The 12902-nt window shown below is 45.9% G+C and overlaps 1 protein-coding gene across 2 annotated transcripts in view; it reads left to right on the top strand.

The window, feature by feature from the left end:
- The window catches only part of Il31ra (interleukin 31 receptor A), a 58484-nt gene extending 47062 nt beyond the window's left edge, over positions 1–11422 (top strand). Inside the window, exons 12-17 of one of the 2 annotated variants that reach the window (XM_021208538.1) lie at positions 1446–1547; positions 2579–2725; positions 3992–4132; positions 6941–7034; positions 8557–8638; positions 9857–11422. In XM_021208538.1, coding sequence (XP_021064197.1) covers positions 1446–1547; positions 2579–2725; positions 3992–4132; positions 6941–7034; positions 8557–8638; positions 9857–10333 — 1043 coding nt within the window. In that variant the 3' untranslated portion in view covers positions 10334–11422. The remainder of the gene's footprint in view (positions 1–1445; positions 1548–2578; positions 2726–3991; positions 4133–6940; positions 7035–8556; positions 8639–9856) is intronic. The other variant, XM_021208539.1, reaches the window with a different exon arrangement.
- Positions 11423–12902: the final 1480 nt, after the last annotated feature.

Genomic DNA, 12902 nt, shown 5'->3' with positions numbered 1-12902 from the left:
TGAGTTCCAGGACAGCCAGGGCTACACAGAGAAACCCTGTCTTGAAAAAACAAAAACAAAAACAAAAAAACAAAACAAAACAAAAAAACAACAGAAGGCTGTGTGGACAGCACTGGTGATTAGTAAATGTCACGGCTCTTAGCATTTCCCAGGCGAAGCTGGCCCAGAAAGCCAGGTGGGAGGCAAGTGTAATCTTATCCACTCATGTTGATGGAGACACAGGGAAATAATAATGTTCACCAGCTACCCTGCTAGTGATGATCATAATTTAACAGAAAAAAAAGTAAGGCTTTTGAAAACAATGTTAATTGAGTCTGCTAATTTCATATGGGCATACCATTGTATTGCCCATATCTAACCAACTCCTCCCAGATCTACTCCCCATTTTCCCCCACCCCTCCCAACTTTCTGCCCCTCCCTTTATTTTTATTTTTTTAAATAACCTACTGAGTGGAATTAGTGCTGCCCCATTAGGCATAAAGGTGTAGGGCCACCCACTAATAGTGGTTGGCCTACTGGGGAGTGGGAGACACATCCTTGAAGAAAGCTGACGCCCCGTCCCTATCACCCATCAATTGCCTATTATAGTGCCTCAGCTAAAGGTGGGTCTCATTCTCTCATACACTCTCCCACCTCATGCTGGAATGTTGTTGACCGGATTGATTTGGGTGGGCAAGCATGGCTGCTGTGAATTCATGAATGCAGTGGTCCTGTGCTGTCTAAAAGAAACACAGTCTTAACACCCACCAGAGGAGAGCCTGGCTTATCTGAGGTCACATCCGAGTTTGGGTACCATTTGTCCTACTTCAGGAACTCCCTTCTGTTCTAGTGACCTGCTTAAGAGCTAGCCCCCATCCTTAGTAAGTCCGTCTCCCATATAAGACATCAGCTAAGTTTGTCTCTAAGTCTCATCATTTCTACTGTTGCCCAGTACTCAATGGCATCTATATCAAGAAACGCACGAGCTCTGTGTGGTGGAATGTATCTATAATCCCAGCCCTCTAGAGGAAGCTGAAGCAAGTAGAGGATCTTGAGTTTAAGGCTAGCCTGGGCTATATCATGAGATGTTGTCTCCTAGAAACAAAACAAAACAAAAGAAAACAGAACACAAAGCCTTATGAAGGGATGTGAACAGGTAGAGAACTAGAATTCAAGGTTGTTGAGTATATGCTGTTATCAGAAGGGCTAAAAAATTTTTCAGTATGTCCCCAAGTCACATGATAAAAATCACTGATGGAGGAAGGATGCCCCCTTCATGATGGAGCTGTAATATTCTTAAAATGGTCTCAGTTTAGTTCTGGGAGTTAGAAAGAACATCTCAGAGCAAGAGCGGGCATTAGAGAGAAACAGAACGTCTTCTGTAAGTCTTAGGCCGCAACTCAGTCCTCCATTTTTTCTACTATGTATACTTAAGCAGCTCTCTCTCCCCTCTCTCTCTCCTCCAGATAAACTAAAACCTTTGACATGCTATAATATATCAGTGTATCCAGTGTTGGGACACCAAGTCGGAGAGCCATATTCAATCCAAGCTTATGCCAAAGAAAAAGGTATACGTGGGCCAACTTTGGGTGAAGGAATATAGACTCTTACAAGTTCAGACGCAGGGCTGTCTCAAGGCTCATTTCTAAAACATATATCATCTTCATGTTCATCTTCAACTGTTTGTGTTGGAAACACTTGAGCCCAGAGTATAGAGTCACGACATTTCAAAGGTGGGTTGATATAAAGAGTTCAACGAGTCCAGTCACTTCCCGATTTACAGTGGAGAATGGAAGCTCTCACAGGTGAAACTACTTGCCTAATGTCATAACAAACCAGCAGCTAAGACCGTCACCAACATCAACATTCATTAAGATCAATTCCGGGAGCATAGCAAGCTCGTCATACGGATGTTAAAAATGATTCTCTGGGAGTGCACACATGTGTGTGCATGTTGCTCATGGATGTTTCGGTGCACATATATGAAGGCTAGAAGTCAACCTTGTTATTTCTCAGAAGCCATTCACCTTGTTTATGGTTTGAGATTTCTCCCTGGGACCTGGGGCTTGCCCATTGGTGTAGCTGCCCATTGGCTGGCCAGCAATTCCCAGAGATCTGCCTGTCTCACAGAGGCCACCATGGCCAGCTTTTTACGTGACCTTATGCTTTCATGGCAAGTGAATTCCCCACTGGGCTATCTAGCCTCCTCCCAGGTGACTTTTGTGAGATGATTGGCAAGGTACATCACTCAGACTGTATCTTTTGGGAAATGCGCATCTTCTAGATTGAACACTGGAAAGTGTCTCTTGCTGTATAAAGGTAGGCCAGGGAAGTTAGTCTCCAACTGATCATAGCTACACTTTACAGACAGGAATGAAATCTGGGTGCTAGTTGGAATTGGGGACCTACAGGAAAGTACATTTTCTTGGGGCTTTGAAATTCCTTGTCTCCTCAGTCCCCCGTTGAACCTCCTCATCCCAACCCCAGCAGTGTGGGTTTAGCCTGAAGCAATGGTAGCAGCTCTAGGGCAGCAGTTGATCTTCTGGGCTGTGATTCAGCCCTGGTTAATTTTTTTTTAAAATCTCTCTGTCCTCTGAAGCTCCGTTAGAAGGTCCTGAGACCAGGGTGGAGAACATCGGTCTGAGGACAGCCACAATCACATGGAAGGAGATACCCAAGAGTGCCAGAAATGGATTTATCAACAATTACACTGTATTCTACCAAGCTGAAGGTGGAAAAGAGCTCTGTAAGTGTGCACATGGCCAGGCTGAGCAAACTCAGTCCACCCCTTCACTCCCCCTCCACCCCCAACCCGAGATGATGTGAATAGACCTGACACAGAGGTGGCTCCCAGGGCTGTGACCGGCACACTCATTCAAATACTTAGCTTCCCTGTATCTCTCTGAGAACAGAGTCGAGGGCGCCACCTCATGAGTTGTAAAAGTGTAAAGGAGTTCTGAGGAGGACTGGGAGGAGTTGATGCGACCTCTCCTGCTCAGTCACAGAGTGGGTGGGTCCCCTCAGACTTTTCCCGACCATTGTTTTGGGTGGGATCTGCCCATCTTAAAGAGTGGATTTGTATGCAGGGACAGGCCTTGTTTGACGGTACTTGTCTTAGTGCAGAGCTCTTGAAGCATAAGTTCTACTGCCCGTTGCCCAGAGCTTTATGTTTTGAGTCTACGGTATCTTCTGACGCCCTAAGCTCTGGGCTAGGCTTGGATTTTCATTTAGGCTAAATTTGATTTTGTTACACTATAGTATACATAATGTAAAACTTGGTACTAAATATTTGAAGGTGTATAGTTCAGCGGTCTTAAGAACATTTACCAAATTGTGTAGTCACCACCCCTCTCTTCTCCCCCCTCCACGTGGAAGCTCTGTGTTCCTTTATTCAGTTGATCCCCGGCCCCTCTTCCCACGGCCCCTGGTAACGACCAGACTCTGTCTATAGATTACTATTCAGATTATTTCACAGAAGTAATCAAGGCTGAGGAGGCAGCTCAGAGCCTGAGCATGTATCTAGCATACATAAGGTTTTACGTTCACTGCAAATTAAAATAGATTAACCTTACAGCATGTGTTTTCCCAGGGGTATCTCATTTAGAAAACGTTTTTTTCCCTAGTTATTAATGATATCAAGCAATCTTTTGTGTAGTTATTGGCCACTTGCATATCTTCTTCAGAGAAATGTCTTTTAACTTCATCACCCATTTTAACATTTGATTGTCTTTAATGAAGTTCAGTTTAACATTGTTTGGAGTAGTTGCTTGTGCTTTGGGTATCATATTCTGAAAGAACCATCCATAATTCGAAGTTGTGGGTTAGTTATTTGGGCTTTTGAAGACTTTTATACTTTTAGCTCTTATGTTTAGGTCATTGCTCCATCTTGGTAGACTCGTTTTAAGTGGAAGTTGAGAAGCTAGAATTGCAGGTCAGGACACCCTTGGTCAATGCTAATGCACGTTTTCAGTTTGACTTGCCGTACTAGATCGGCTTCTATTTTTCCTTTCAGCCGAGACTGTTAACTCTCATGCCCTGCAATGTGACCTGGAGTCTCTGACACGAAGGACCTCGTATACTGTTTGGGTCATGGCCAGCACCAGAGCTGGAGGTACCAATGGGGTGAAAATAAACTTCAAGACATTGTCAATCAGTGAGTACTGGCTTCAGGCCTCATTCTGGAGTCTACTTCAGGTTGGAAATGCCGTTTGTCAGGAGCAAGGAAAGCCAGCAGAGGGCAGCAGAGTGTGGATTGCCCTGTTCTCTGGCTCACTCGCCTCCCAGGAAGCTAAGCAAGGAGGAGTTACTGGGGCGCTGGCAAAGGGAGGACTGAGTTAGACAGACAGGCCATTTTGATCCTTCCTGATAGGCAGCCCCAAATAATCTTGAGATGAAGCAAGCAACATCCACTTCAGCCTCAGCCACGTCAAAGGCTGTTGCCTGAGCTCACACTCCCCAGTTCCTAAATGTCAAGAGTTGTGCAATAGAACCTTGGAAGGAAAAAACTGTTTGATCAGAGGTCACCGACAAGAGACTTAAGGTTACCATCTGTAGTGGGGCTTTTGTTTCATTTTGTTTGTTTGCAAAAAAGATGTGTGTATTCAACTTATCAGCCTTTACATTGAAAACATGAAAAGCAAGACAAATTTGTTAGGTATCACAAATAATGTGAAATATAATAGTTTAATAATTTAGTAGGAAAGCTGAGGGCATGTATTAGAAAAAGGAAAAAGAAGAGGAGAGGCAGGCTGGTCTACAAAGTGAGTTCCAGGACAGCCAGGGCTACATGGAGAAACAGTGTCTCAATCAATCAATCAAAATTCAAGCAGCACTGAGAAATTTTGCAATAACTACTATAAACCAAAAAAGTCATCTTCATGCATCTCAGAAGCCTCTTGTTATTTATATTCCTGAAGAATAAAGTAGACCGTGGCTCTGAGAACCATAAGCAGGACTTGGGACTTTACACAGAAAACATGTTCTGTCCTGCAGCCTAACAATGCCTTCTTGGTAGTCTTTTTGATACTACTTCTAAAATATTTGTTTTTAATCATGTTACACCTTCAGAAGACTGGGTACAAGTTGTGTCAGCTCATGAAAATTTCTCTCAGGATCAAATTGAAGGCACAATCCTGTGTTGGACCCTAGAAGTTCTCTCCTTGGTCTGTAGATTAGAGCACAGGCTTCTCTACTTCCCTCCTGGGTCCTCCACAACTCATTCTCCTTTTTATGAAAGACTATAATAATAATAATAATAATAATAATTATTATTATAATTATTATTATTATTATTTGTATGTGTGTGTCTGAGTAAGCTTATGTGTACCACATGCCTGCATAAGTAAGAACAAAGTCTCGCATTGCTTGCAACTGGAGTTGCAGGCGGTTGTGAGCAGCTGGGTGGGTGTGGAGAGCTGGACTTCTGAAAGAGCAGCCAGTGCTCTAATAACCATCTCCAGCCCTCCAGAACCCACTCAGGCACAGCAGCCACAGTTTAAAGCTCTAGATCCCCTGAACTCACCAGTCATGGCTTCATATTTTAAACAAAATACAAGCTACCTGCCCCTTACCTCATTTCCCATCACTTTCTGACCTTACCTCATTTCCCATCACTTTCTGACCTTACCTCATTTCCCATCACTCTCTGGCTCGGTTTCTCTCCCTCTTCAAAGCTTTGCATCTCCCTTTGCCTCTCTCCAAAATCCAGGGCAGACTCTAGATTAGATCTAGCCAGGCATGGTGATGCACGCCAGTCTCAGCACCCAGGAGGCTGAGACAGGAAGGTCTAAAGTATAAGGCTAGATCAGCTTATATGGTGAGTTCAGGCCACACATTGAGACCTTATCTGGAAAATTAAATAAGTGATACATAAATAAATAGACAATTAAGAGGTTAACCTCCCTCCACTTTACCCTAAGTACTCTATTTGATCATCTATTTTATCTGAAGTATTCTTAACATTATTCTATTACTTAGGATCCTCCAGGAGAACAGAACTGATACAGCTTAAGTGAATGGAAGCTAGGTTCTTCAGCAGCGGCATTCACCATGCAGGGACCCCAGTAGCCACTCAGTCTTAGAAATCTGAATCTTTAGAACAAGAGTAGGGGTTAAGGATGCAGTCCCCGTCTAAAGATGGAGGCCTGGAAGCTCTCTGCAGGGTTGTTAGAGTTAAGTCTGTGTCCAAAGGCTGGCTAAGCTGAAGTCAGGAATCTGTAGGTAATGACCACAGCAATCAATGTTCATGCTCAGGAAGACGAGAACTTGGGGGCACTGAGTGTCTTTCTCCTTATCGACTTTTAGCCCATCTGGTGGTGGTACTGCCAGCCTATCAGATGGTACCGCCTACGTTCAGGGTGGAGTCTCCCCTAAGTGTTCGCCCATGTCAGTTCTTTGGACTCACCCTCCTAGACACAGTGGCACGTATTTATCCTTCTGTAGGTATCTCTTAGTCCAGGCAAATCAATAAGTCAAAGATTGCCTGTCAAAGTTTATCGTGTGAATTTTTCTACCCCAGGATATACAAACCATGTGAGTAAGGATCTGATTTTTTTTGATTATTTGTTTGTTTTATTTCTCAGAATAATGGCTGGCTAATAGTTATGCTAGTAAGTATTGACTAAATGGATAAAGTTGGAAGCTGACCCTGGCAAACCCAACAGCTATCAGTACATAATATGTAATACTTGGAGATGTCAATGAAACCCATTATTCTGTATAAGTAAAATATAATAACACAAAAGAAAATATATCAATATCTATCACATTATATAGGGAGAAGATAGCTAGATAGGGAACCAAAATCCCAGTGGTTTCAATAGAAGTAAATTTAAATTGGAAAGTAATGAGAAATGTTGCTAAAGAAAAAGAAAAGCTAAAAAGAAAAGGTTAATATTTGATTCTTGTCCAAGAGTCAGGGAACTGTACTGACAACTGGTCTTTTGTTCTCTTTGTCACAAAGGTGTGTTTGAAATCGTCCTTCTAACATCTCTAGTTGGAGGAGGCCTTCTTCTACTTAGCATCAAAACAGTGACTTTTGGCCTCAGAAAGCCAAAGTGAGTTCATAATTGACAGTGAATGTCTTAACAATCGGCCGTAGAAAGCAGCAGGTGCCATCGTGGCACGTGGTGTGAGAGGGAACTCTGCCCCAGGGGAGGGCTGGCTTGTTCATTCATTTGGTCCATATGTGTGAGAAGGATTAAAGACCATACCCTCAGACTCATGAGGATTCCCACAAACAAGAAGACATATTTGTGCAGGTCTGTACACCAAGTCTAGATTCTTCTGAGGCCAAGGGAGCACTCCCTGCCCCATAGGCTCTGTCTGCCAGTGTCTGTCACTTGAGGCTGGAGCAGAAAGGAGACTGAGCCTTGGGTGTTAGCCAACTGGATGAGAGCACAGGTCTGCTCTTTGTGATATAGAGTCGGAGGGCTGGCTGCAGGTACATTTGTCCTGCCTGCTCTTGCCAGTGTGGGGAAAGACGTGTGTCTTCAATATCTTGTATTTCTCCCTGCAGTGACCCTTAGGCTGCCTCAGTGTCCCTCCTTGGTAGGGCGCGCTACACTGGCCCTCATGAGCCTTCTCTGCCCAGCAGCTGGGCCTCATTTGTGACTAAGTTAATGTCAACCTCAATCACGATCAATAAACTACAGCCAAGCCACAGCACACATTTTTGTACATCATATTCTTAAGTAATCATCTTCAATCTAGACACACGTCAGAACTGGATCCTGCCCCAAGAGTGTCTGACCCAGAATTCTGGATAAAGACTAGGAATGTGTCCTTTGATGAGTAGGTGATGCTGGTGCTGAAGTTGGGAACATACTTTGGGAACACTACACAGAAGTGTGGGTAGTTAGTGCTTCAACTGCTTCTGAGAATGCATTTGTCAAAGTGACTGTAGTGCAGTTTCCAACATCAGGACCAGGGTAGAGATATGCAGGTGATAGAGAGAGAGGAAGGTCAGGATATAACTATGTGGGGGAAGCATCTCCTTTTGGGTTGTCCCATAGACAAGTGCTTACTATTTCCTGTCAGTCAAGAGTGTGGATGCTACTCTTATTGAATAGAAAGCTGGGCAGCTGCCTTCCGTCTTGGTTATTTTCTATTGCTCTGATAAGACATCATGATCACAGCAACTAAAGTTTTTATTTGAGGTTTATAGTTTCAGAGGGTTAGAGACCATCCATGACCATTATGGTAGGGAGTATGGCAACAATAAGACTGGCTTAGCTCTGAAACGGTAGCCGAGAGCTCATACTTTGAGATACAGCCATGAGACAGAGAGAGCTAACTGAGAATGGGTGGACTTTTGAAACCTCCAGGCCTGCCCCCAGTGACACACCTCCTCCTACAAGGCCACACCTCGTAATCCTTCCCAAACAGTTCCACCAACTGGGGACTAAGAATTCAAACATGTGAGCCTGTGGGGGCCGTTCTCATTCAAACCAACCAGACCGTTCTTGAGTAGGGAGTCATATGATTGCCTTTAGTAAACCTTGCCCTTAGGTCAGCCACACTATGCATGGACTAGGTCCTGAACTTAACCTCTTCTCTTAAAATCTCATCTTTTAACAGCCGATTGACTCACCTGTGTTGTCCTGATGTTCCCAACCCTGCTGAAAGCAGTTTAGCCACATGGCTCAGAGATGATTTCAAGGTACACGTAGTACTGGGTTTTGTCCAGAAAATTGTGCAGACTGGGAGGAGGACCAGGTGGATGGGAATGGGGGTGGCTTTTCCCAAGGTTCACAGAGAAAGAGCTGAGAGTCTGAAAGATCCAGGGAATAGCCAAATGGGCAGATGGAATCAGCCTTCCTCCTGTGACTTCCAGACTTACACCCTGGACTGGAAGAAAGACCCTTACCAGGGCCTGAGGTATTCCACCCCCCATAGAAGTGATCCTGTCATAGAAGAAGACTTCTTTCACAGATTGGCTTTCTGATGGGGAGCAAGAGAGCCTCACTACCAGCTCTGAGGTCATTTAAAAAGCAACCAAGAGCAAATTAACCTGGGGGCTCCTCAGAGACACAGCAGTACTGGGTAAATGGCAAACCAAAGGCAGCTTTGAGTTGTGTCTCCCCAATGGCAGGAGTCACTGTGTAAGTAGCAGTGGGTTTCCTGGCATTTTTTTTTTCAAGTAGAAATCCTCTATTTAAGGATATTTTTAAATGGGAAACTTGAAAAATATCTTATGACTTCTCCCTTAAGTAGAAATCAGCCCAGGAAAATGTAGCTCTGAGATCCTTAGTATTAAATGTCCTTCCTCAGGTTGGCCTCAATGCAAGAATTTAAAACATGAGTATTTTTCTTTAACTTAGAATTTTTTTAAAAAAAAATTTTGTATAACGAATTCTGGTTTTGCATCCTCCTTTTTCTTTGCTTCTGTTATATTGGCCCTTTTGCTCTCCTGTTTATTAAGTTGAAGAGACATGCTTTGCATAGTCTACAGGACAGTCCTCTATAGCCTGTACTGTCCAACTGTACACCAGGCACTGGGCCAGGTCGGCAGGAGACAAAGAAGACAGAGACCCTGCCCTGTTGTGAGACCGCCTTAGATTTTCTGGTGGTGTCTTTTGCCTTTATGGCCTTCCCCTAAGGTGTCTCATCTCACCCAGAGTTTTGTAAACACGGTCTGGAAGAGAGCCTCGAGCTCTCTGAAAGGATCATGGGCGTTGGGTGCTGTCCCTCAGGAAGTGGAGCACCATTGTCAAGCACCTGAGGAACACAGTGTGCACCAGGGAGGGATGCCGGGGTGGGGGAGGGGATGCGGAGCTATGTTAGGGGCAGGGCTTCTGTGTCCCAAATCTAATGATTCGGCTCAGTCATTTGCACTCCTTACACGACCCCTGGGGTGTCCCCCTTTTCTCTTTTGTAGAAGTCAAATATGAAGGAGACTGAAAACCCTGAGAACACCGAAGACAGGGTCCCAAAGCCATGTCCCGTCTCCGCGGATCTCATTGACAAGCTGGTAGTGAACTTTGAGAATTTTCTGGAAGTAGTTTTGACAGAGGAAGCTGGAAAGGGTCAGGTGAGCATTTTGGGAGGAGAAGCGAATGAGTATGTGACCTCCCCATCTAGGCCCGACGGTCCCCCAGGGAAAAGTTTTAAGGAGCCCTCAGTTTTAACTGAGGTTGCTTCCGAAGACTCCCCCAGCCCATTCCCACAGACTTCGGGAATGGCAGAAGAGGCATACTCAGAATTGGCCAGGCAGCCTTCGTCTTCCTGTCAGAATCCAGGGCTAGCGCCTTCCGGTGAAGAGCAAGCTCAGAATCCGTATTTGAAAAATTCAGTGACAACCAGGGAATTTCTTGTGCATGAAAATATTCCAGAACACAGCAAAAGAGATGTCTAAGAGCTGCTGTGGCGCGAAGTCCTCAGAGACTGAATGGATCTCTTCCCCAGAAAAGACACAGAGACTTCCAGAAACCGCCTCTGACCCCTCCCTGTTCAGTTTGCTGCAGAGCTGCCCGGAAATTGGTGACACGGATGTGGACTTAGGCCAGGAAGAACGGAATGCTTTACAGGGCAAAGGAAGTTACTTCCTTCTGGGCGCTCTCGCAGGGGCCCCTTGAAATGATGGCCTCAAGAGAAGGGCCAAGCTTCGGGGCTTCTTAAAGGACGCCCCCAGGTGGACGTGTCAGATCTTCTCCCCAGGAACCATGTTGTCCTTGGCCATTGCTGAAGCTACCCTCAGGGTCCAGGACAGCTGTTTTGTTGGCACTTGACTCTGGCAGGAACCTGGTCTCTACTAATTCTTCTAGGGACACCTTCTCCCCTTCATGCGGAGGCCAGGAGTAGAATGGGTTCCTCATTGTATGCCAGGCTCCTCAGTCCTTGCTCCATCTCAGGGTCTTCAACAATGCCCTTTCTGGGACTCTCCATCACCCACTTACATTTATTTTTGCAACATGGGGGATTGAGCCCAGGGACTTGTTTATGCCGAGGCAAGTGTTCTACCCATCCCACTCACCCCGAGTTTATTACACCTTGACTGCTGCTAAATCAAGACATTCCAGAAACCTCCAGGAAGACACTGGCATGGGCTGTGGGCTAGGCAGCAGGTCAGCCTGCTTTGTAGGCCATTTCCTCTGTCCTGTGCTATACCTGGTACCGGAAGGCACCAAACGAGGTACTCGGTGGCTTTTGTTCAGAGACACAGACTTGGGGCCCAGGAGTGCTTTCTGAGAAGACCCTGAAAGGGCCTCTTCCCAGCCACCTTGAGCGAGGCCTGGTAAGAGGTAGCACTTAGCAACCATATCGCTGCCTTATGAGGACTTCTGCCCCTTGGCTATAGCCAAGCACAGAGCTTGTGACATGAAGGCGCCTTTGGCAGAAGTGCCCATCACAGGATTTGTTTGCTTAGGCTTGGGGAACTGTGTGGCTGCACACAGCGGGCCACCCTCTGGTCCCTTTGTCTTGTTCTCAAGCCTGGGAAGTGACTGACAACCAGAGCTATACAGAGAAACCTTGTCTGGAAAAACCAAAAAAAAAAAAAAAAAATCAAGCCAAAAACTGGGCGTGCTGGTGCACACATTTAATCTCAGCACTTGGGAGGCAGAGGCAGGCGGATTTCTGAGTTCGAAGCCAGCCTGGTCTGCAGAGTGAGTTCCAGGACAGCCAGGGCTACACAGAGAAACCCTGTCTTGGGGGAGGGGGGACCCAAGCCAAACAAAACAAAACAACTTGATCCCAGAGCCCACTGCTCCTCTGAGCTCTCCTGGGGAGGCTCTGGCCCAGCCTTCTGTCTTGACCTGAGGAGAAACAACCAAGGGCGCGCCTGGGGGAGTCTGGGATCCCAGGGAGCTTAAAAGAGCCAGTAGAACCTCTAAAGACATGATGAGTCTTTGGAATCTAAAGTCCTGGAACAGTGGAACAGTGGGGGCAGGGAGGAGGTGCAGAACATACACACACACACCCCTCCCAGAGCTGATGCTGTTGCCCTCGGCCTGCCCTGATGACCAATGCTGGGAGCATCTTGCACTTCCCTTTGCACCTGCTGCCTCGTTCCCTCCCCTTTTCATTTTAGCCTCCTGATTTGAAAAGTGCATTTCTCCACCTCTCTGCTTCTTATCACTTCTTTCTCCCTTCTCAGCCTTCTTGTGACATATCCCATAAGGGCCTTTGCTGCCTTTGATGGGTAGGATGCAGGCTCAGAGGCCATGATGGCTTCCCCTTCTGGATCAGATCACTGCATGCTGGCAAGCTCCCACATTCTGCACCAGGAGTTGCCTCTGAGGGAAAAGAAGGCCATAGGTGTTTTCTCTCTTTCCTGTCAAAGAAAAGGGATGTTGGAAGGACTCAGGGAAGTCATTCAGTGGCAAAGTCAGTAAGAAATTATAAAATTCATGGCAAAGAGCTTTCTGGGGCCTTGGGAACCATGCAGACATCTAGATGAATGCCATCAATGGTCTTTTATTTTCAATAGTAGCAAAAAATAGGGGCTGGGGGGATGGCTCAGAGGTTTAGAGCATTGGCTGTTCTTCCACAGGTCCAGAGTTCAATTCCCAGCACTCACATGGCAGCTCACAACTGTCTATAATGGAATCTGGTGTGTAGGTATGCATGCATTCAGGCAAAGAGCCCATATACATAAAATAAATCTAAAAGAGAAAAGAACATTAAAAAATGGTGGAGAACCCAATCTGCTCTTAACAGAAAAACAGAGACCAAAAGGCAAGGCTTCCCTTCTGGTGTCCCAGGAGGCGGTGCCATGGGGAACCTGTAATACTGGATCCCACAGGGGTTTGGTGGGGCTGGAGGTTAGGGGAGGGGCAACAAAGGACCTGCAGTGAAGATCCCCATCAGTGTGCTTGCAGCCCAAGCCTGAGCACTGTCTCCAACCCGTCTCCTAATCAAGCTCTTAGGTATAGCAGACGCTGTAGTCCTGAGGCCTCAGACAGTACCTCCCCCTAGACCAATCT

Source organism: Mus pahari, chromosome 11 (genome assembly GCF_900095145.1).
Source record: "Mus pahari chromosome 11, PAHARI_EIJ_v1.1, whole genome shotgun sequence".
Lineage (NCBI taxonomy): Eukaryota > Metazoa > Chordata > Mammalia > Rodentia > Muridae > Mus > Mus pahari.
Note: the sequence above shows the minus strand (reverse complement) of the source record. Positions and strands in the feature narration are given on the sequence as shown.